Source organism: Coloeus monedula (assembly GCF_965178545.1).
Source record: "Coloeus monedula genome assembly, chromosome: 1".
NCBI lineage: Eukaryota > Metazoa > Chordata > Aves > Passeriformes > Corvidae > Coloeus > Coloeus monedula.
In genome coordinates, this window is record NC_138781.1 from 37,313,873 (window position 1) to 37,338,642 (window position 24,770).

Here is a 24,770-nt window from a genome sequence, read left to right on the forward strand (position 1 = left end):
CTCCTGTTCCAGTTTCTCCCTGTCCCTTCTTTAAATACCTTAAGTGGAAGCGCTACCAGATTACTGAACTAGTAATGTTACTCTCAAAGCTGCCTGTGTGGCTCTTGGAAAGTTTAATCAGGACAGAGGACCAGATGAATTTCCTTTGAAGCATATTTTTGTACCTTTAACTGTGGTGGCCTTTCAAAAGGAAAGCTGCTGTTTCACCTACCATGCTCATCTGTAGTGTTCAAAAGGCATATAGGGAACTTACACTTGAAAATTTAAATAATAAAACTTTACTGTGATCTTCCTGTGCCCAGTTCTTTTTCAAAACTGAAAACTTCAGAAGAGAGCACAGCAGGAAGTGACTAAACTGCTTGCTGTTCCTAAGGGCTCCTCCAAAACTCAGCTGATCATTTGGCAGTAGTCAGCTGGGGCAGCAGTGGTCCAGGGAACTAATCTTGTTTCCTTTTGTGAATTAAAGTAGACTTGTGCTTGTAAATGAATGCTAAAAATAGTATGCTGTGAAGCAGCAGGTTGTGGAAGTGTAAAGACACGTACCAAAAAAAAATTTAAAACCCTTTAGTGGTACTTATATAATATTAGTAGGCTGATGATGGATGGAGGTAGTTAGCACTGATAACTGAAACCTGAAAGAGACAAAAGTCTGGTGCTGGGCTGAGTTACCCCAGAATGCATTGGAGTGGGATCTAGGATATTTACATCTAGACATTAAATATTTTCTTCTTCCAAATGGTGTTAACAGGAAACTTATGAATGGTGTCATTGGAATCGAGCAACATATCTTGCAAACAGGACATGTGACATGATCAGGGAAAACAGTAAGAATTTATTTTAAGCTGCATAATTATGTAGCAGGTGTGAACAGAGAAAGGTTGACAAGAATTAAAAATATTGTCAAACTCAGAGTCATCCAACTTCAGTCTTAAAGAGATGAACATTAAAGGTAATAAGGAAGATAGCTGATATTAATTTTAGAGATGATGTGTGATATTATCTATCTCACAATCTGTAAGATGCAATGAGTTTATTTCTATTCTAAGTCTGGTATCTGATTAGTTTAAATATCTTTGAATTAGTGGAATGATGCTCTGACTATCAGAGGTTTTAATGAGTATCAAATCACGTGATTAAGGTAGAACGATTCTATAGCAGACATGAAGGCTTCAGATGTCAAATTAACAAAGTGAGAGCTATTCCAGGAAATAAGCAACATCAGCTGAGAGTTCAAAGGAAAGCATGGTTTCAGAGGAGTAAGCAGCTTCATTAAACTCCATGAATGATCGCTGTAGATAAATTTTGCATTTCAATTAATGTCTTGCTTCTGGAGACAGCAGTATTACAGAGCTTCAACCAATAATGCAAAGAGATTTACATGAGCTGAACATCTGTGATTCCCTGACTACTGACCTCCTAAATAAGCAGTTCACATTTTTCCCCCCTCTCTCTGTTAAAAGACAGCTGTTTGAATTAAATTCATTCTTTATCGTTTCAGGGTCTTCATTCTGGTGCTTACTGGATATTGTTCCTATAAAGAATGAAAAAGGAGATGTAGTACTCTTTCTGGCCTCTTTCAAAGATATAACAGACACAAAAGTGAAGATTGCTGCAGAAGACAAAAAGGAAGGTTTGTGTGAATTGCAAAAACATTGATAAGAACCAACATTTATATGTTTTTAAGAATTGTACCTGCATGAGCATTCTCTATTGTGTGCACTTTTTAATATAGAGACCTCCTAGATTTCCAAATAAGAAATTAATATATGACATTGAATAATAAAAAATCTGTTTGCTTTTTTTTTTACATATTGCTACAGATTCTGTAAACGTGGAATTTAGGAGACAGAATATTTTGTCCTAAAAATTAAATTTGTTTTTATCTACCATGATTTAATTTATTTACTCTCTGGATTTACAGAGGTATATTTTGGTATTTTAGAAAAGCTAGATCTTTTCAAACATTCCATCTGTGAATTTAATTTCAGCATGGCTGAGAGATAAATGAATTAATTTTTTCATATTTTCCAATGACCAGATTTTAAAACAGCTTTTAAAATTATTTTTCCTATTGATAAGCATATATTTTCTTGTTTCATCTCATTTTCATTTCATTTTATTAAGTTATAAGACATATTATGTCATCAGGATTAATTTATAAGAAATACATTCTCACTTTTATTTGCTTCTGAAAGGAAACACTGCAAGGATTCTGTTCCATGAATTCGGAAAATTGTCATATGGTAATGGCTCACAACTGCCATAAAACAATTTTGACTGTATAGTGTAATCAAGGTTTGCTAAGTTTTGCTAACACAAAGCAAAGTCAGTGTGGATGGACGAAGGCTATGCAGTGAGCTTCGACTTGTGCATCAAAGGCAGTGAACTTATTCCAGATTTGCATTGTGTAAAGGCATTGTGAACTAACACTTTTGTAATTTATCCATCTCAAAGGAGCTGCTTAGAAAGAGTTTGGCTATAGACACAAAGAGTAGCTCTCAGCATTCTGTAAAGTGTCATTAGTGTTGAATTTTCCAACGTGGTGCTACTCTGGGATCTACTTAAATATTTCACCCAGTGATAGCCATTGATATTGCGTATCTCAAAAACGACGTAGTTATGGCCCTTAGAACACCTCTACCCCTCATGGGTTTCTAAAGTAGGGGAACAATTAATATTCAATTTTTTCTGGCTTTAAATATTCATATTTCAACAAAAAAGTTGCATTCCAGTTACAGAGATGTGTAATTCAATATTATTTTATGAAATATTAGTGCCTTAAATTGTAAAAATATTATGCTCTCTTGTGCTGATTAATATTTATAAACCAACAGTTATGCTTACGATGTCTGCCTCTTGTGTACATCTGGACAAATAATTTCACATTTTTCTTACTTTTCAAGGCCTGATTATTAGATGGGTTTGGGGGGCATTTTGCATCCTTCACTTTTTGCACTGAATGTATTTGAAAATTTCTAAGCTGAAAGACTGAAAAATGGTTTTGGACTAGAACACAAGTACATTTTACTGCTTTTCTTTATATTCAATTTCAAGAAATTGCTACCTCTTGAAGTAAAAAAATAAAAACATTAAAAATGTTTTACCTTGTTTCTCCTTAAACCTCAGAAAACCTTACCCTAATAAAATTTTTAGGAAAGTAATTTATTAAAACCTGATACGTGGAACCATGTAGGAGAGAGATTGTCAGAACATCTGTGCTCTAAAGCCTAATGATTTACAAGTGATGCAAATTTTCAGGACAGACTTGGTGAGAAATCACATTCAATATGCCATTGATGACTTGAAATAGGTATGTTGCTGATTACCTGCAAAATGACAGCTATTGTTTATCTGACAAACATTTTTTAGCTACAGGGTTATTTTGGGATGGATTAAGATGGTCTTTTGATGTGGCTCCATGTTAAATTATAAATCTAAGCAGATTTTAACTCCTGTGTCCTGTAGCACACTTACAAACTAATACTACTTCTCTTGCTGTGTACTGACACAGGAATGCACTTACTCAGAGCTACACTACACCAGCAAATGCCCATTCAATTGCTACAAACTTATGAATATTGACACCTGGTTTTCTTCCATGACATATTCTGTGTAGGACCATCCTGAAACTTGGTTGTTCCATCCCTTCATACTAATTTTAAACCCATGACAATCATTTTATATTATTAGCATCACGGAAGCAGAAAGTAACTTAGTGTGGGGCTTTGACAAATACTGTGTTTCATATAATGAAATGAGATAACAAACAGGATTTAATAATTTATTCAAAATATTTACAAAGAATTCCAGTATTTTAATTTTATGTAAATCTATCTGTCTATATCAAAATAAATGTAGTGGTATATCAGCCCTTTTTTAATAACATTAAAATTCTTCCTATGCAAAGTGATTCACTAATCCTCCAGTGGTGAATATCATCTCATTATTGTTAGAAAAGAATTCCCAGCACAATCTGTGCAACTCATTCAGTAGCTGAAATTTCAGAAGGTTTAACTTCTAGACGTAAAGACCACAGCTACTATCAGGCATGTAGGATGCACCTCGTATTAACAAAAAATTGAGTTGGTGTTTTGTCTGGATGTATGAAAAAACTTTTTTAATGTTCAGAGATTGATTTACTTTTTCAAGGATTACTGAATCTGCCATTTCAAAAACCAAATATTTTTTAAACTTGGAGTTGAAACTGAGCTATTTCTATAAGGTTATTGCCATTATGCAGTTTTCTACTGCCTTTTTAGCATACCTCTTGAGGTTAGACTGTGTATGGAAGGAGGACCTAGATACAAACATTCTCAGTATGAAGCTATTCTGCCCACGCAAGGCCCTTTTATCAGTGTTTTTGTTTCAGTCTCTCTCTTCTGCTTTCTGCCCAGAACTGACTTTTATAATTTGTATGGGTCATTAATAGTCATGTTCCATCTCCCTTTAATTTCTAAACTCCTTAGCAAACTTATCTAACAAAATTCTTTCATGTTCCTTTTCTCCTAAGTCTGCCCCTTTGGTCTTCCACCAGCACTTTATAATAGCACACTGTCAATGCTTGTGCCTCCAAAAGTCTTCTCCAGACTCCTACTTCCCTAGGATCTTTCCTAATTTTGATATCACCTGTTTCTTCTGTAAAATCTTGTTCTCCTTGTACTTTACAATGACACCTTCCTGAACTTTATCTCTTGATTTTATGGCCTCTTTCTTCTTGTGCACTGTATATTTACTCTTGCAAATCTCAGGAGCCAATACTGTCTTTGATTTTCTGCAGGCATTTTCTTATCTATTTTATCTTGTCTGTTCACACAATTTCAGTTGGTCCTTTGTGCCAATGTGCCTTGCAAAAGTCCACTTTTTTAGCTTATTTTCCTTTACCCAGCCCAAATATCAGAGGTTGTCTGTGACCTTTTCTTTTGAATGTGTCATTCGAAATACAAATTTAACAGGGTTTTTCTGCTTTTCTTCTGTATAAAAGTTTCCAGTGAAAAGAGCCTTATCAACCAATGGGAGAAACAGACTTTGTTCTAAATCTTTCATAAAAGAAAAATGGAAAAACACATGCCTGAGAAGTTTGGCAGTCTAAGAAGTGCTGTGACAGTCAGCAACTTTCACACTTCTTTGTTTTGGTTTGGTTTGGGTTGGTTTTTTAAGTCAATTTGCCAATATCCTTAAAGGCTTCAATTTTTCAGTATCAGTAATTTGCTTTCAACAATACATGTTTGCCTTACCTGTAAGTTTACTGCAGAAATACACTCTGCTTTCCATCTGCTTAATAATACCTGTAATCCTTTGCTGTTGTGAAAAGCAAGTCACCACCTTTTCTTCCTAAAACTATGTTTTGTAAGCAAATTGATGGTCTTTTCTATATGCAGGAAAATATTTATTTGTTTGGGTTTTTTTAATAAACAGTTTCTCAAGTAGTTTTGTGGGAGATTTATTTTAGCATCCTCATTTACAATGAGCTACTTTTTGGTGAGCTTGTTAAAAGTTGCATTGTCCTTTTGGAGGAAAAGTGATTAAACTTAAAATTCCATTCTCCAAATCTGGACTCCAGTGTGGTATGACTGGGTCAGTACTTTGTCATTTCTGCAAATGAACCTTCTATAAAACACTAGAACATATGCTGGAATTTAGTGGGACTACAGGAATCCAGGTAGGAAAATAAGAATTTAAATTATTCTGTGACTACTTTTAGACCTTTAATCTGTATGCTAATGTGTAATAACTTAGATTACATAGATGTAGAGTTCCACTGCTAGAGTCACTGCTAAAATTCCCATTTAATTTGACTCATTCCACAAAGATTCCTTTAGTCTTTATTGGTAATCTATCTGCTTTTGTTTCAGGTTTCTTTATTGTGAAAATTTTGAACTCTTTGTTTGAAAACAATTATTCTAAAAATGTGTGCAATATGCCACAGAATTACATGATAGTTGAGGTGGGAAGGCATCTCTGGAGATTATCTGGTCCAATGACCCCTTCTCAAAGGGTCAGGTTGAATGCATTGCGCAGGAGCACGTGCAGATGTGTGCTGAATAACATGAAGGATGGAGACTCCACAACTTATCTGGGCACTCCGTTCCAGTGTTTGACTCCTCATAAAGCAAAAAAAAAGCTTTTTCTTAAACAGAATTTCATGTTTCAGGTTGGCTTGCCTGTTGGCAAAGATGCCTTCACCCTTGAAATAATGTGAATTAAAAGTTGGACTACACCTTTTGTCACCACAAATTAAACTAAGATGCATGCTATGGTTCAACTGGCTGGCTTTTACTGGCTTCTTAGTAATCCTTAGGTCCATATGAATTTCTAAGGAGACAGAATTATTCTGATTATTCATCATTTTTTGGAGGGAGGAGTTGTTCATTCTGTGTGCCAGCAGTGAAATACCATGTGCCAAACACTTTACATTACAGATATTTTTATGTTGAAAATGTCTATTTGGAGTGGGAATAGTCTTGAGCAAGAAATTCTGCAATGTGCACTTTGATTTATTCTGCTTAATTACTGTCTCAGCTACTTCATGATTGCTCAAGCTACTGCAGTGAATATTCAGGAGAAGTTTTTCATTTTAAAGCACTTATACCTGTCAGGAGGAAGTATGTTGAGGTGGGGAACATAACCGTACAATCACCTAGATTTACAATAACCAAAGCAGATAAAATTTTTTCAGGATGTACAGGCACCATGCAGTTCTATCAAGGGAGGAGGTGGGTTAAAAGCAGAGTTTTACCCCAGTATTCCCACTGCCCAAAGGAAGAAAATATTGAGGAATTTATTCTGCAATTTATTCTGCAATGACTCAGTTACATCTTCCCTAGGATGACTTTGCTCCTGGCTCTCTGTCAAATTAAGAGAGGTCTGAAACTCTTTTGCCATCAGTAAAGAGAAACTCCTTTCCTCCTGGTCTGTGCATGATAGTTTAAACACTTAGGGGACAAAAACAGAGCTGCCTTGTTCCTTTTTGCATTTGTGAGCACGAAGATGCTCTCCCTCACCTTTTCACCTTCTTACCCAAGCAAATAAGTTGTATTTGAGCCTCAAATCTTTAGAGACATATCGATCTTTGTAGCTCTTGCTTTACTCTTGCACCAAGTGTTAAATGCAAGTGGCAGTTCCATTCCAGCAGCTCTCAGAGAGGTACAGGGCATGTTCTGGAACTGAGGGGAAAGTGTCCTTTGTGATATATGTAGAATAAAAAGGAGGAAAAGAAAAGCAGTCTGATTCTTGAGCAAATGCAGAGCAGCAGATTGTATTCTGGGATATCCTGGAAGGTTGAGAGAATATATACATTAGCAACCAAAAAGTTCATACTCACCAGTTCTAGATAAATTTGTGCCATTGCTTTCAGATTTTCCTTAGAAAACAAAGTTATCAAGGAGTGGGGAGGAGGGAGCTCTTGTTTGTTTGGGTTTCTGTTTTGTTTTGTTTTCCATTTTGCTGGCAGATTGTTGGAAAATATCTTCAGACATTCTTTTTAAAGTCTGAAAATTCAACCATGTAAAACAGACAAGAGAAGGCATAGAAGAAACAGGGAATATGTTCAGTGCCTGTGTTGCTGATTAGAACTCTTCAGAGTTGTGTGTGTGTGGTAGGTGACTAGTTAACGAGGCAGATGGTTTACAACCTTCCTATACAATTTACAACCTTTCTTATTTCTGTGGGAAAAAAATCTGAAAAGGGAAAAATATCTTTAAAGACTTTCATTGGCCTAGACACAGTCTGGAATCTCACATTTTATTAAGAGGCCATGAGGACTAGAATACATATTTGATGTGTACTTTGTGTTCAGAAACAATTTAGGAGGCCTTGGGCCATTTGCAGAATTTAACTGTAATTGCAGTTATAGGGCATGTAATTCATGCTGCAGATCCTCAGAGCAATTCTCAGCAAATGAGACCTATTACAAGTGAGTTTTGCATAGCTGTAGAAAAGATGGGTTTACAACTCTCCATCCTAAATTGTATACTTAAAAGTTGTAAAACAGGTTGAAACTAGTTACTTTCATAGTCTGAAAATCTCATTCCTTGAGAGATAATCAGAGATATTTTCGGGGTGTTTCAATGACCCTGATGTGGGGTATATATACATATATATATGGAACATATACACAGACATCACAGGGTTTTGAACTTATATATGTCTCAGCTTTAAAAACCATTTTTAAAAAAATCTATTCCCCCTTCCCCTGCTGTTTTAACTCAGGACACGTTACACTGACCACAAAACTTTTTTATAGGTGACTTATCTGGTTCTGTATTGTACATAAATCTATTAAGAAAACAAGTCTTCATTCTCAAAAGACTTAATTTCATCACAGGATAGTAATTATTCAGGTACATATATTACTACTTTCACTTGAGTGAGCAAGGTGTACTTTAATATCATCTTCTTTGCAAATTTTTTTTTTAATTATTTTTGCAATGAATGACTTTTAAATTATGATCACTTTTTTCTGACTATTCAAAAGGAGGAAAAGATATCAGTAAATAAAATACATGATTAAATTTATGGAATTAAAAGAAAAAAGAAAACTCTCAGGTTCCACGATATTATGTCCTTAAATACTACACACTTGCAGAGGAAGAGATATTAACCCTTGCTGAAGAGGGTGAAAAGTTTCTTGGTGACTTAAATAGTTGGCATTATTTAAGTTCCAGGGGTTCCTGAAAAATATTTCAAATATTCTCTTTATTATTACAGGTATGCTTTTGTTCATAATGATATATGAGCATATCACTGTCTCATGAGCCTTGTTGGAATTTGCTGCGGGAAATAAAAACTATTCCAGGAAAAAACAGTCACCTCAAAAAAAGCTGGAAGTGAGTGATGACCAAGCTGTAAATTTGATGTTACATCTTGTTCTGTAAGAACTACATATGACCACTCACTTTAGCTGAATCAATAGATACATTTCAAATTTGATGACAAAATAAAAACGACAGTTTTCCCATTTGTGTGACAACTCTAGAGTAGTAACAGTAGAAAGCCAGTGAATAAACTATTTTTACACAGTTATGAAATAGCTATTTTTCAGTCTGAATATTTTACTTCATTATAAGAGTTCTGTAACTTTTCAGCAGTAGTATTAATAAATGAGAAAATAGTTTAAGAAATTCACTTTCAGAGTTCTTCTGCTGAAACTCGGTCTATTAGAAGCAGTTGAAAAAAGACATGTCTGTTGGAATTTTTTTTCCCCATTCTGAATTTTAAGAGACAGACCCAAATACAGGTATCTAAAAAGAAATACTTATTTATTTATTCATTTATTTATTTAGGGATGTGCTCCCATCAACCACCAAAATGGAAGAGGAGAAAGAACCCTTCTTTTGGCTTTGTCTGTCTGTTTCCTCATACCTTTTTTCTTCATAGTGGAAGAATAAGCAGACCAAAATGTGGTTAAGGATTTTTATCTCGTAAGCATACCCCTGTTTAAAGGTTTTTCTTATTCATAAAAACATTAATAGTAATGTATAATATTGCTTCTTTTCTCTTTCTGTTCAAAGCTGAATTTTCTCTCAAGGCATAATACTAAAATTATGATAATCATACCGTTGATTCTGTGTAAAATTGGCCCCTTTAAAAGATGTTCTGTAATAATGTTTACAGTGCATAGCTGGTATGTGTGTTAAGTACACCTTCTTATTGAATCAGTTAATCAGTTACAGAAATAAAAAAGCAGCTAGAGGCTAGCCTGGATCCACCATACAGCTAACAGTTAGGTGAATTGTTGGCTGTTGTAGGCAGAAAGAATGTGTCATACAACCAACAGAACTCCTGCAGCCTCTTGCCCATGGTAGTGCTTTTATTCTGTCATTAATACCAAAGATGACTTTTATCAGTTTTCTCTTTATTGGCAACTGCTGGTGCAATGTCTCCTGAATAATAACAGAAAATTTGCTAAAGATTTTTAAAAGCCTAGAAAAAAAATCATACCAACTTTCCATATAATCTGGTTTTAGAGGGTTGTTTTGTGTTCATTCAGAGTTGCTTTCCCCAGTTGTCTTCTTCAGAATTTCCTTGGTGGTTTGGTTTTTTTGAGGACTGCCTATGAAATGTGTTTTGTGTCAGTGATACTGGATATTATTTAGTACCAGTGTGTTTCCTGTAGACATCATTGTATTTATTTTATTGCACATGGGTTACTCGTGGAGGCCTATGCAAAGATCACACTTTCTGTTGTGGTATTCCTTATCTTATGATGCAGTTGATGAGGGTTTCTCAAGATGTATTAAAAGGACAAAAAATTCTTGATTGCACTTCTCACAGGAAGCCTTTTATAGATAGAGCTGTAAGACGAATAAATTCTTTAATAAATCATTCACTGAACCCAGCTTCACAAAGGAGCACTTCAGTACTTGAAAGATATTCCAGGTAAAAACATCTCTCTGTGTGATTGGGCTGAGTGGTTGTGACAGCCTAAAGATATACACAGCAAAGGTAATGGGGGAGGTTTATTCTCCTGCCTGATTTCAGAATAGAGTAGCAGGAGAGATCACACAGGTAGCACAATATACCACTCTGTGTTTTGAGCAGGGAAGGGTCCAACCTGCATTAAAAATCACAGCGTTAACATGGTTACTATGCATTTTCACAGTGTTCCTTTCACCGTGCGTATGGAGCAGCATCATGGATTTCTTCAAGTCTGTCCCTATTTAGATACCTTTTAGCTATGAAGAAAGTCCATTTCTCCTGTTCTACTTTGTTGGTGGTGTTGTTATTGTTCAACAGGAAATCTAGTTCACACATTCAAAATGATGTTATTTCTATGATAAATTTTCTTAGGTGGGAGCTGGCCTTACTTGCTGTTTCATCTCACAATTGACTTTAACTTTGTAAACAATGAAATAAACGAAAAAGTTCTTATCTACTCTACCAGTTTATCTAGTCCTTTGAGTAAAATGCTAGTAGAATAAATTTTTTTATTATTATTCCTCATACTCGCTCCTGGCTTAGCTCTCAAAATAACTAAGGTGAAGTCATCTCATTATTTTATGGAATTTATTTATAAAAGTGTACACTACATTGTTAAATAAAACTGAAATTTAGAATTTTCACTGAGAACACCCACTATAGGGTCCATGTAAATCTGGAGCTCACGGTTTTTCTGCAGGACTCTTCCTTGCAAAGTGTTTAAAGATATCTATCTATATCTATATCTATATCTATATCTGTATCTGTATCTATGTCTAGACTACCTCTCCTGCTTTTGCCCAGGCCGGGTTACTGCACAGCAGGACTTGAGATGGTCATATTTACACTCTTTGAGGAGGACAGTCATTGTGCCTGAATCAATCTTACCCTAGGCCTAACTGCCCCACCTGCCAAGCAAACAGGACAGTGGTGGCAATCAAGTAGTTGGGGCTGGAATATAACTTTGAGCATGGAGCTAACATGCTTGTGAAAATGTAAAAAAGCAGTGAAGCGTCATGGTCTTGTCCCCTGGTGGTGACCCTGTCTTTCCTTGGCTGCTGTACTGCACAAATACTGCTTAGAGATCCAGGTCTGCAGCCTCACAGCCTTTAGGATAACTCTGTCACTTAGGTTGTTGGTAGAACTACCATCTCTGAATAAAGTTACTCAGGTGTGCATGTGTTCCCAGGCTAAACTCCCAGGCTGCTTTACATCCCTCTCTATTTCATTCACATACTGCCAGTATATTGTGTTCTGGGTTAAATTTGAGAGGTGCAGGTTGCTTTTGTTCACACTCTATGTTTTAGGCAAACATAGGCAAATCTCTCAGATTTTCCTGTGTAATATGAATTAAATGCTAGATCTTAATCTTCTGTTTTGTGTCCATGCACACTTGGATTGAAAACTTTCAGTGGTAATGACCCATGATCAGACGGGAGATATTTCCATACAAGAGAATGTTGGGTGTCTATCACACCAGAGGGAATTATAGGTAGTGGTTTAATTTAATGCATGTTCTATTAATACATGAATGAGAAAAGTGAAACCAGTTTTTTGAAGGCATACAAATTAATGCTATGAAAAATGAGGAAAAACTACCAAGGCTGAGAGAGTTTTTGTAAATGAAGTGCAAACTTTCTGGCCAGATCAGGTTAGTTTATTTTGGTATTTGGAAAAAAATGCATTTCATGGTCTCTCTCATGCCACAGGTTGTCCTCTATGGAGTGAGCATAGTGCTTCTGGGTCACATCAGGGTTACTCAGTCTTCACTATGAGAGTGGGGAGTTGCCGGAACATGGCAGTTTAGGTTGAGAAAGGGAAAAGAAAGAGGCCTGTAAATGGTTTTAAAAAGAATTTCAAAGTCATATGACAAAACTAGGCTACTATAGCTGAACAATACTCCAGTGGAGAGACTTAATTATTAATTCAAGAGACTTAAATTAACTTTTCCTCAGAGAAAGAGATAAGAACTTTATTCTTACCCAGATTAAGAACACTTAAAATATAATTTGAGTTTTAAATGGTTTGATGATTAAGAGATTACTTTTTAAAACCCAACATTAATGTAGTTGTGTCTTTTCTGAAATAATGCTTTTTGATCCATCTTTCTCCATTGTAGCTGACATCAATATGTGTTGGAGATGGGAAAATATCAGGCTTCTCTGTCTGCCTCCTTCAACTTTTGAGTAACCATTTGGCTTTGCAGTATAAAGGTTTTCCCTTCTTTATTTTAGGTTTTTTTTCCCCCTTCTCCTTACTGCCAAGTAAAAAAATCCTCAGCTAGGGTGTGCTCTTACATGAATTACACGAAAACTTCTTTACTGAGAAGTTTGGGAAGTTTATCTTCCTACACATTTTGTTATGCATGGTTTTGTGCTGTTAAGCCAAAAATACATCAGTCTTCTTATGTATTATAATACAAATCTTTCTTGCTTTTCTAGGCAGGTTTCAAAATGTAGCTATGTTGCTTGCTGCTAAATTCTGGCTCTGCTAATTAATTTTGTGTTTTGTTAAATTTTTTCCGCCTTAATTTGTATGCACTGAATTGACTTTAATTAAACCTCCTTGACAGACGGCTTCTTCCTTTATTCCCATAATTTCTTTTTTCTTAATCCTGACACATCACAAAAAGTCTGCTTTCATTTACTCTGGCATAAATTCACTGTAATTCCATCAGAGTGACTGGAATTACTTTGAATTTACTGCTTTATAAGCAAGAACAAAATTTGTTCCCATGATTGACAATTACAGACATCTGAATGGAGGTGAAAACCACAAACCTTTCCAAAATAATGTTCAGTCTTTACTGTTAATGGGTTTCATGTCACCAAGGAATATGTCAAGCCATTGTGCCAGTGGCCATGTGGTGGGAAAAGAAATCTTAACGCATGAATGTAAGAATTGGTTATTACTAATTAACAAGCTCACAAATTAGCATATTCTCACATAATGGAAGCCTAGTACAAGTCAGACTCTTTGTTTTTAAAAGTACACCACAAGAGATTTTTTTTCTTTCTGTAAAATGAGAGAGACAGAGTAGGATCACCTCAAGGATATTTTCAGTGGTTACTTCTAGCCATCCTTCCCTCTGGTCATCAATCTCTACTTTCTGAAACAGTAGAGAGTACATTTATCTTATCTATGAAATCATATGTTGCAATTAATTGCTTCTGAGTTGTGTGAAGGCATTTGACAACTAAAACTTTACGGTGGTTTTTATTTGCCCTTCAGGAGAGAGGGGGTTTGTTTCTTTACTGAAAAAGATTAAGCAAAAGGAAAGGTGTGCATAATATTTACATTTCTACCAATGTCTGAAATGTCATTAGTTCAGGTCCCAAAGGTTAAAATGTTATTTCCTGATCTTTAATGGACTCTCACCTCTGTTCTGCAGAAAAATGGAAAGGAAGAGGAAGAGCAGGATCACATTTTGAGTCGGCACGTAGACGGAGTAGAGCTGTCCTTTATCATATCTCTGGACATCTACAAAGAAGAGAGAAGAACAAATTAAAAATAAATAATGTAGGTGATATTCTTTTCTTCCCCTCACCCCCCAAAAATGTACTCTTTAAAAAGGCACTATATTTTAAAAAAAAAAATTTAAAGTGCTGTAAAAGGTCAGTGAGTACTTGAGAAATATCCTGGTCATAGTTTCACAGTAAAATGGATTAGAATGCTTCTCACTTAAGTACAGTTCTGCCTACTTTGGTATTTGTTACCATATAGCAAGATAGTACATTTAATCATACTGTAAATAGACATTTAATGCCATGAAACCCACACTATAAAATTTCTCAGAACTTAGAATCCACAGGTTCTCAGAATTTTAGGGTCCAATTTGCCTTGTCATCCCAATTACTTTATCTCAATTATTACTATTTGCCAAAAAAAAATTCAAGATATTGCTCTAGCTGAAACTCTTAATGCTGTTAAGCTCCAAAAGGTCCCCCTTCATTTAGGCAAGTTTTCATATTAATTTCTCCAACTTTGTGCTGTGATATTTATCCTTTCATTTCTTAATTGAAGCAGTGATGTTTCCATCTTCAAATTAATTCTGTGTTCCTCCAGTGACTATGAGTAAGTTCACAAAACATGCTGTGAGTGTTGCTAACACTAAATCAAACCATAGACAAACCAAGAATATAGCAACAGAATGACTTCTAAAGAAATATTAATGAGAAAAAATAACTCTCCTGCTCTGTGCAACTATGTTTCAGGAGAAAAGTTAGCGCAGAGGATACCTATGAAATCAGTATGTTCATATAAAAAATTGCTAGAATAATATCGGAGCGCCTGTTCCAACTGTGAGAGCCTATAGTTATTGGAAGCAGGGGTCGCAAAAACGGCTTCTCAGAACAGTATTTAGTTTCCTTTTTGCATATTATTAGTTTTAATGAGGCAAAGTCTTTGACAGAGACACAAGAACTAAATGGTCTTTTGTTCTTTTGTGGGTTTTTTTTATGGTTAGGGGAGGATGGAAGACAGACAGTGGAAAAAGTAACCAAAGCATATAAAACATGAACACCCTGAAGAGATGATCTGCCACTGGGCATGTTCCTCTTATTGATTACCAAAATTAGGCAGCAGTGCAGATTCATCCTCATGTAGATTATTATATTAGAAATTAAAAGTAGAAAAAACTTGTTATAGATTAAGGACCTGAAAATACACAACTGGTATATCTCTCACAGGACATAGAGTCACTTCCATTGGATTTACATATTAAAAGTTGAAAAAAGGTTAAATGTTGAAAAACTATTAAATATTAAAAAAAAAGTTACAAATGTTTCATGTTGAAAAAGCATAATAATAAAAAACTCCCTGAAAAATATGACCAGGTCTTCCAGGAATATTTTCATTGCATAGTAATATGATAATATTTTTTAGGAACATGACTCTTTAATAGTTTCTGATGACTTACCTGTACTGTCACAATGCTAGTGCAGATGTTATTTTATCATGTTAAAATATTTATTCTGAGACTAATTTACTACCTTTAGTGCATGGACTTTTGGAGCTATGGATTGGAAATAATATGAGGAATGCTTTCTTTTCTATGATTAAAAATGGGCTGACACTAATAAAAGTGAGAATTCAGCTGCTTAGATTCATGAATAAGAACCAAGAATAGAGAAGGCAATGACATCAGTATTTCAAAAGAAAGACAAAGAGAAAGGCTGTGACAGACGACACAAATGTAGTTAAGTCTACAGTTTTGCAGGTTTTGTCTTTTTAATTTCATAGTGAATAACTTCAAGATCAGAAGTAATCTTTGCTGAATGCACAATATTGTTTTGGGAGGCTCCTTGTTACTGGAACAGCATTAACCAGGAACACAGTATCAGTGAGCAAGGATTTTGTTAGTAAATAATGCAAGACACTTCATGTCCCACATGCTGCTTTTTGGGAGGGTAGGTGTTTGTTGTCAAAGCTATGAAAGATGAAAAGTAAGAATTTCTACAGCTTAATACTGAAATCTTGGCTGCATAAAACATTGGTAAGACAAAGATTCAAGACAAAACTTAGTCTAATGACAAATGTAGTCAGTTCTGAAGCCTTACTATGGCAGATATACACTTTGGTTTAGATCAGGAGTACAATTTTAAAGAAAACCAAAAAGTTATTCCTACTAACGGTGCTTTCATTCACAGATGGAACTAAACCAGGAGAGGTGCTCCAAGTACTGGAGCTGTTCAGTCCATAGGACCAGGCTAGAACTAGTCTGAAAGAACCCCCTCACAGCTCTACGTGTAGGATGTTTTTCTTCAACACCATCTATTGCTTTCTATATGTTCCTATTTACAGTACTATTTCCTTTTGTATACGAAGCTCTAATCTATCTGTCCAGTAGGATAACATTGCTCTGCAGTGAAAATTAATTCAACAAAGGAAGAAATAGTTTGCCAGATTCAGTCCCCTCTTTGCTCTATTTAATCTGTAACTTATTAGTCTTCTTCCTGCCTCAACATTCACAAAAGTTATTCCATGAGCAGAACCATCTGTATAAATAAATGTGAGGTCTACGTTAGAAACAAAAGTATCATTAGGTCTCGCCTGCATATGAGTATGTCATATGTTATTTTGCTTCTTTTACAAAAAACACCAACCACCTAAGGGCTGCGTTGGAAGAAATGCTTTGGTGTAATCAAATTATTGTTTTGTCTCAATTAATTTTTTTCTCTCTTTTTCAGAACGTTTTCGTAGATAAACCAGCATTTCCAGAATACAAAGTTTCAGATGCAAAAAAATCCAAATTCATTTTGTTGCATTTTAGCACTTTTAAAGCTGGCTGGGACTGGCTTATTTTACTGGCAACGTTTTATGTTGCTGTGACTGTACCTTATAATGTTTCCTTTATTGGCCATGATGAGCTGTCGACAACTCGAAGCACAACTGTCAGTGACATTGCAGTGGAAATTCTCTTTATCATTGGTAAGATATGTTTGGGGGTTGTTTGGGATCTCTTTTCTGACATTTAGGATTTTCACAGAATGCATAATATTACAGAAGAGGAAATAATCATTCCTTTCATGACTTTAGAGAAAATCAATGTTAGGTGTACGGCTTGATATTTTCTCTGAACTTTAAATCACCTTTTTTTTACTTTAAATTGATTGAAGTAATTCTGCTGTTGCTCTAAAAGGACTTTGTTCTCAAGGAAGATTGAAACCCATTGTTTCACCCTGTGGATGCCTAAAGCCTTCCCAGTATGGGAATGTGTCCTGGAATTGCTATGGTTTTGTTCACAATCTATGGGGTTATTTTTTTATTTCACAAACACTTAGAAGTGGACCACAAGCTGAATAGATTTTTTAAAATATCGATGTAAGATTAAAACTCATGCTGCAATAATGCACATGTACAATATCAATATGCTATATGAAAACTGGGATAGAATTTGAGAGGTTGGAGTTTGGTCATCTGATCCATTCTCTAAACTTTTTATTTCCATTTCGGGGGGGGGGATGGTGTATTATTTTTTTTTTCAATTTATTTCTGAATATGGAAAAGAATCCCCGACTAGAATCAAACAGATTTTTCCCCAAGCTTTTACTATTATAATACCACTCAGTGCTGTCACACTGATGAACCAGAGGTCAGATCTGTTGCGATTATGCAGGTGGAGAAGCTATTATTTTTAAGAAATAAGCCAAGTGGAGCATGTCTTTCTTGAACATGAAAAGGGTTTGGATGGGTTCTGAGAGAGAAAGAAAATGAAAAAAAGAATCAAATCATTCTCAGGTTTGAAACTTCTTTTCCACTTTAATCTTCTTTTTTTTCTCGTGAAAAAATATAGCTTAGCTTAAACATTAAAAGCAGCATTACAATCTTCTCTGCGAGAACAAAAGAAATCTCAATCATAAAAACTAAGCAATAACTCAGAAGATTTTCTTACAAAAATTTTGAAAAGTTTATTCCATTTCTTTGTCAGCTTTGTTGTAGACAGTAAGCCTAGTAGGTGATGTGGCTGATGGAAGAATCAGAAGTTATAATGGATAAATATTTGTTTCCTCCTTTGGTCATTGCTTCATCATTAGAGTTAAGGTCTAATTTTCAATGCTATGCTCACTATTAGATCTTGGTGGAATCCTTCACGTTAATGCAAAAAAATCACATCCAAAGATACTCAAGCACTACAGTAAGAAACTTGCATTCTGCAATGCAGACCATCAGGGATCATCTTGTGTCTTGCATAAAGAGTGAGGTTATGACTCTAGTCAGTCATCAATTAATGTTACATTAAGAATACTAAATCAAATAATCCTACTTTATGTACCTGGGTGACTTTACAAAAAGAGTAGACTCAAGCTTACAATATTTTGATAATGGTGTAGATAACTGGTTTGTGTTATAAAAGTGTTTATTTGAACATAAGCACAAGAGAGTACAATCTGTATCTAACTGATTTATGTGCTGTAGTGTTCTATTGAAGCAAGACAGATGATGAACTGCTTAGTGTTACTTTTCTGGTTATATATTTTGCTGGAAATATGGAGTTTTATATCAGTAAGTCAAAAGCAAAGGCATCTCTATGATCAATAGAATAGCTGAGTAAAAAAATAAAACCAAGTAGATTTTCTGTAAATTTTACTTCATATTTTCCAGTTAGATTTTTAGGTCTGTAGTCCAGGAAATCAAACTGTGGCTGTAACTAAATACATTCAAAAAATGTGCATGAAGTACTAGAAGAGACTTTGCCTAATCATGTTACAGGTAACCACAAACACTGTACTGTAGAGTACTGATATTCCTCCCCCACAGTTTGAATAATGGCTCCATTTTCTCCAGAATAATTTTTTTCTAAAGTTATTATCTGATTTAAATCTGCAGCTCTGAGGAAAGTTTTATGGAGTATTTTCAAGATATTCTCATACTGCATTTAAACCCCTGCAGTGAATTTAAAGAAAATAGTGTGTTTATGATCATCTCTCCAGGGTCCTTTATCCATTAAAATGTTGAATTACTATGTCTCAGAACATGTGTAACTATATTGAAAGTAGTAAGATTGACAGCATACTTAAATTTAAGCATAAGTTTCAGGGTATTTGTTGCACTGTGGCTCTGACAAGCACATCTTTGATGGATGATCTATGTGCTCTGAGAAAAGTCAATGAGAAATGTTAAGAAAAATTCTTCTTATGATGCTGCTGCCTCAGAAAGTCAGTGGGAAGATCTGTCTGATAGAGGGTCTTCAGCTGTATTACAGCTCTGTAGTCATAGATTGAGGTATCACAAAAGTACTCATGGATTGGAGAAATAGAGTCTATCTACTTTGATTTTATTCAGGTTTCTGAGAACATGGAGTAGTATTCCTTTTATGAGCATAGTTTGCATAAACACTTGCTTGGATTTGACAAGGTCTTTGTTCTTAGCTTTGTTACCCAAGACTGGCTACATTCTCCAGCATATGTTGGGACTCTTGGGGATGGTTCTGTGGACAGCCAGGAATTGGACTTGATAATCCTTGCGGGTCCCTTCCAACTCAGTTTATTCTGCTATTCTGTGACATGTGTCAACCTATGCTTAAGCATGATAAAAATAGATATGGAAGTGTTCTTCTGACTTGGGGTGCTTACAACTAAGACTATTGATATGAATTAAATCATTTGTGAGAAAAACATCTAGCTTGAGGTTTAACTGCTTTAGCCTTTAAAGTTCTCTAAAACACGACAGAAGATAAACAGTAATAACAACATATTTTGTGACATCTTCGGGGAAGAGGATGAAGTGATAACATAATTAGGGCTTCTCATATGAACCTAAATTTTTCATATGATGTTTCCTGTGTAAACTTGTGTAATGTCGTGTTTAAGTGTACTGTCATATCAGTTTCCCTTTGTTATGTGTCCAAACCTGCTCTAACATCCCCCTGTAAATAAACCTTTTGCTTCCTCTGACCAAAGATAGAGTAAGATTAGTTTAGTTTTAGATTTTTTTTTGTCTTATGTATTCAAAAATCATAAAGATAAAGGTGCAGAGAAAAACATTTTAGCATTAATGTATTTAAATAAACTCATTAAAAAATATCCTAAGAGGTGTTTCATCTCTTAAGAGATATTACTTATTTATTACTTATTTATTACTTACCTGCTTTATTGCACTATTTGCTTCAAGTTTTATGCCCCTGTATTTCCATAGACAGTAGCTGGGTCCTTCATTTCTTGATAGGTATGTCTGGGAGCCTGAATATCAATACTTCTAAGAAACATAATGGATCTTGGTTACTTTTCAGTAACATTTTTAAAGTTTTCTTTTTCCTGGAGGAAAAAAGGCAGGAGAATCTCTCACCAAGATCATTCAATTTAATTAGTAACAACCTTCCGATTGCATAACTTTTACTCTTCCATAACTATCCAGTGTAGTGTTTTTATTGCTGCAATTGTTTCATTCCAGTTTTCAGATATTGCTCTTTTTTATCTGTTTTGCTTTTTTAAAACTTTATTGAACATCTTGATTTGAAGAAAGCAACAATATCTGAAAAATTATCTATACTTTATTGTTTACTCACAGGAATATTTGAATGGGAGGTCTTCAACTGGAGTTGAGATCAGTGCAATGGTTCAGTGAAAATATGCATAGGCTTTCTGGGTAATGGTAATGCATAATTTGCTGAATAAAATCCAAAGGGTCTGCGTATTTTGTATCTAAGGTGGCCAGGAACAGCTATGGAGAGAAGAGCTCAATTTTCTATTTGTGGATCATCTAGTTTTTAGTGGAAGACAAACACTGCATACTAATGATGGCTATAAAATTATACTCTTTGTAAACAGACTGGAAAGTTGTTTTATGTGATTGCCTGCAGTACACTGCTTTGCCACCTGTGGAGAAAAAACACATACCCATCCCTTCCTCCACTCTCCACACACAATCTCTCATCTGAAGACTTGATCTGTGGCTTACACTTTGAAGAGAGAAAATTTATCATGATTAACACTAAGATTTCCTCTCTTTGTATGCATATTTCTCCCTCTCTCTCTCACTAAATATTATTTTAAAAAGTGTTTTATTGGCAATTTCAGTTTTTTAATGCAACATGTTTAAAAGCACAAAAGCTCTATTTTGTGTGGCACAATACTATAGATTAAGGAGACTTGTGGGGCCATGAGTATCTATCACAAACGTAAATGACTCAAAATCTCTCAAAAACTGTTTTAAATCATATGAAGTCCTTGAGTCTCAGATGTTTAAAATGTAGAGATTTAAAAATATGGTATAAACCTTGTAGAAATTCGTATCATCGTTCCTGACTTACATAGTCATTCAAGTATACTATTTTTGTACTGAAAATAATATATGTTGAATGAAATTTGTTGGAATAAGATGAGGAAGTATTAAATGCTATAAATTTTATTAGATGGCTTTAAAATGGAAGGCTTGTTTTCTTTTTTTTTTCCATGTTCTTTTTCATTATTATAATGATCATCATTTCCTATCTTTGCAAGTGCGCAGAAAGACATTTAAAATAATTTCTGTGTCTGGGGGACCTCATATCTAAGAAAACTTGTGCATTTTGAAAGAAAATGGTAGTTTTTTGAATCCTATTTTTGAAAGTGTGCTTTAAGGCTGTAATGTTATAACTATCAGGAAAACACCAAGGCAGTGTTTTGAAATTATCTCTGGGAATTTATTTCTAAGCAACAAATGGTCTCAACTGTGAATGCATATGAGCAAAACATGAACAGATAGAGTGATGTTGTTGATACACCTAATATTTCAGAGAGAAGGTCATAATAAAATATTCATGGTCTATGGATTACCTAGTAATGTGAAAAAAACAGTGCAAAATATTTATGCTGAAAAGCAGTAATAGGTTTCCTAAAGATTCTCCCCCAAAGGATCAAACGGAGGTGTGCAAGACCGCATGTTAAACATCTTTCCAATAACCTTCCTTGCATAAGTTGTAGGGATAAGAGATGCTTGTCTGCACACAAGATGCTGTTTCCAAGCACAAAAACATCAACCTGGACAAAAAGGAGATGAGCATTAGCCACAAGTGATTATTTCATGGAAATATTTCTGTATCCTCAGGTAGATGCAGATAAGATATGGTAATGGAGGCACCCTGAACATTTTATTTGTATTTCCTCTACTAACTCCTCTTCATTAGAGCTACAATCAGGCAAAATTTGTATTTTTCATTTACTATCCTATAATAAAATGGTAATACAATGTTGTTAGTTTTCAAAAAGATTAAAGTCTTTTAACTAACAATCTGGGTAATTTCCGAGGAAATTATGTGATGCTTAATAGTTTACCATATTTTTTGTGAATTAGCATGTGGTCTTTTTTTCCTTTCTTTTGTATGATTTATGGCTACTGTCTATGTGAATTGCTGCCAAACTGCATGAGGTAAGTTCTGAGAAAAATATTTCAGGTTTTCCCTTGGAACTGGTCAAAATTTGTAGGCGAATGGAGCAATTATGCCACTGCCCACTGAATATTTTTCTGATTTGATCTTTGCATTGTTTTCTGCAATATGAACTCTGCTCATGAAATACCAACAACTATGTCTGCTTCACACAGGTTGAATTTAGTGAAAAGTTACATCATATGATTGATATTTCTCCACTCTTTGGAGTTGCTTCTTTCTGCCATATATCTGCAGGTTCTATTAAGAAAATTGCCCATGTAGAAACTTTCACACTTCTGCAGTTGCACATACTAGCTTCTTTTCAAAGAAGAGCTAACAGCTCATTTTTCAGAAATATTTCAAGTTCTTTGCTTTTCTTTCAAGACTCCAAAGTCTGTATCTTCCTTTGTAGAAAAGTCAGTAAAATATATTTTAGCTATTCAATATATTCAGGAATTGAGTCTGTTTTCAAAAGATACAGCATAGTTTATAAGAAGGCCTTGCCAGTTTAGTATGTTATTATAATGGTCATGATATTTAATGATTTTCTGGTGTACCAACTACTCTGGGACAAACTAATCAGAGTTTAACACCCTCATTGTCAAAGAAAGCAACTTAAAAGGGTGAACCCCAAAGGTTAAGGATCAGAGAAGCAGGTAGAAGAAATAACCCCCTCTCTTGAAATTAGTGTGCTGGTCATTCATGTCTACAGCAGCCAAAATATGGTGTTTGATAGAACATATCATGTTAGTGCGTTATCACTGTCCCTGCCATTCTCCTGGAGGGACTGACTTTTGTTATAAAAGTACCCATTCAAAAGATGCCTTCAGATTTCATTTTTTATATATTCATGGATAATTCACCCAAGTAACACAGTATTTCCACTTGGCTATGACTTCAATATCACATTACTTTCCACTGTAAGAACAAATAGTAAGGAAGAGCAAATCAGACTGTCAGTTACAGATGGATTTTGGGAGTCAGTTCGGCTATGATCCGTCACACCCGAAAATAGATTTTCTTCCATTAAAATCACTGAAAATGTAGTTTATTTGACAAACTTGAATGAATCAAGGCTGAGAACGTACATCATAGCACTGCCTTAGGACAGGGACCACGCCACTCCTCATGTACTCTACAGTGATAAGCAACTCGGTGTCAAATCATAAATAAACTCTTCTCACTGGAGAAGTTTGACTGGTAAAACAGCTCAGTGTATTCAATGGTGACTTAAACAGAAAAAAGCCTCTGAATTATAGTTACTCCATGCTAGCAGAAATCTCTTATTCAGAAGTCCATCATGTTACATAATATCATGCGTACAGATGGTAAAGATTTTAAGAATTTCCAGCTTTTAACCATGTTCCTGTTGTTCATCTGAATTCTAGTCATCCAGCTAAAGCCACGGAACTTCTAAAAAAGATCTTCTTTCAGTGGAGGTGTAATGTGGCTCTAAAATGTATTTTTCAGACTCTGTGACTGCCCACACAAACTAAATGGGGTTACTTGCACAGTATTCTGAAGTGCTAGTGACCAGGAGAAAATGATACTTGGGGTTGCACCCAAAGAAAAATAGGAGGGAAAGGAATATTTGATAGCCATTTTTTAGCTTTTTAAATGTACAATTGCTTAAGAGCTAATCCTTTTCTATAATTTTCTCTCATGATCATGCTCCTCAATTAGATTCCTTTTTTTTTCTGTTTAAGCAGTAGAAGATAACAAATTCTTCTACTTAATAAAACACCATCCTGGTAGTACAATGATGGGTCTTGATATTCCATTTTAGATATCAAGTCCAGTAGGACCTACACAGCATATCTTGGGATACTTAATTTCTTTAAATTCTATCTGTATAAAATTCAGTTCATCATCTTCCTTCTCACTGTTACCTACATCAACACAATACTCTGAGACTTCAGTTACACGTAGTTTTGTATGACCTTTCAGTTCACAAAGATTCTGACAAGAACCAGAAATTTTTACAATCTAGTTGTCTTAAATAGAAGATGTCATATTTAACACATGTGTGTTAAATAAACAGCATTTGGCTAAAATGTGTTTTCCTGAAGGACATCAACTCTTCTTCAAAGACATTAAAGAATCCACAATGCTATTTACTTATGGCTTGTAAAATACATATTCCTATTTTGGAGGTTTTTTCATCAACCTGCAGAAGTGACATCTTGTTAGGTGTTTAGTTTTTAAAATGTTGCTACCTGCCAACTCTTTGTTGGGGCACACTGGATTGTAGTTTAACGTCTGATATGACACAACCTTGCTTTGCTGCTTCATTTCAAAATTGGATAAGAAGGATGCATTGAATACCTCGGGATTTCCCACAAGATTATTACTAGCTTCTTTTGTAATGACATGATACTATTTACTACAAACGAACTAAATTTTCATATTAGCGTTTCTTTCCTAAAACTGTTATTTTGCTTTGTCCTGGATATCAGTGATTTCTTTCTCTTTCTCAAACAGGTCTAGACTTTCATTTCAATTTTTC

The 24,770-nt window shown here is 34.9% G+C and overlaps 1 protein-coding gene across 1 annotated transcript in view; it reads left to right on the forward strand.

Annotated features, from left to right (window-relative positions):
* Positions 1 to 24,770, forward strand: part of KCNH8 (potassium voltage-gated channel subfamily H member 8) — a gene marked incomplete at both ends in the record, with an annotated part of 172,677 nt that overhangs the window by 70,855 nt on the left and 77,052 nt on the right. The window contains 3 exons of the mRNA XM_082290170.1: positions 1,499 to 1,630; positions 13,808 to 13,935; positions 16,605 to 16,845. Of these exons, the coding sequence (XP_082146296.1) occupies positions 1,499 to 1,630; positions 13,808 to 13,935; positions 16,605 to 16,845 (501 nt within the window). The remainder of the gene's footprint in view (positions 1 to 1,498; positions 1,631 to 13,807; positions 13,936 to 16,604; positions 16,846 to 24,770) is intronic.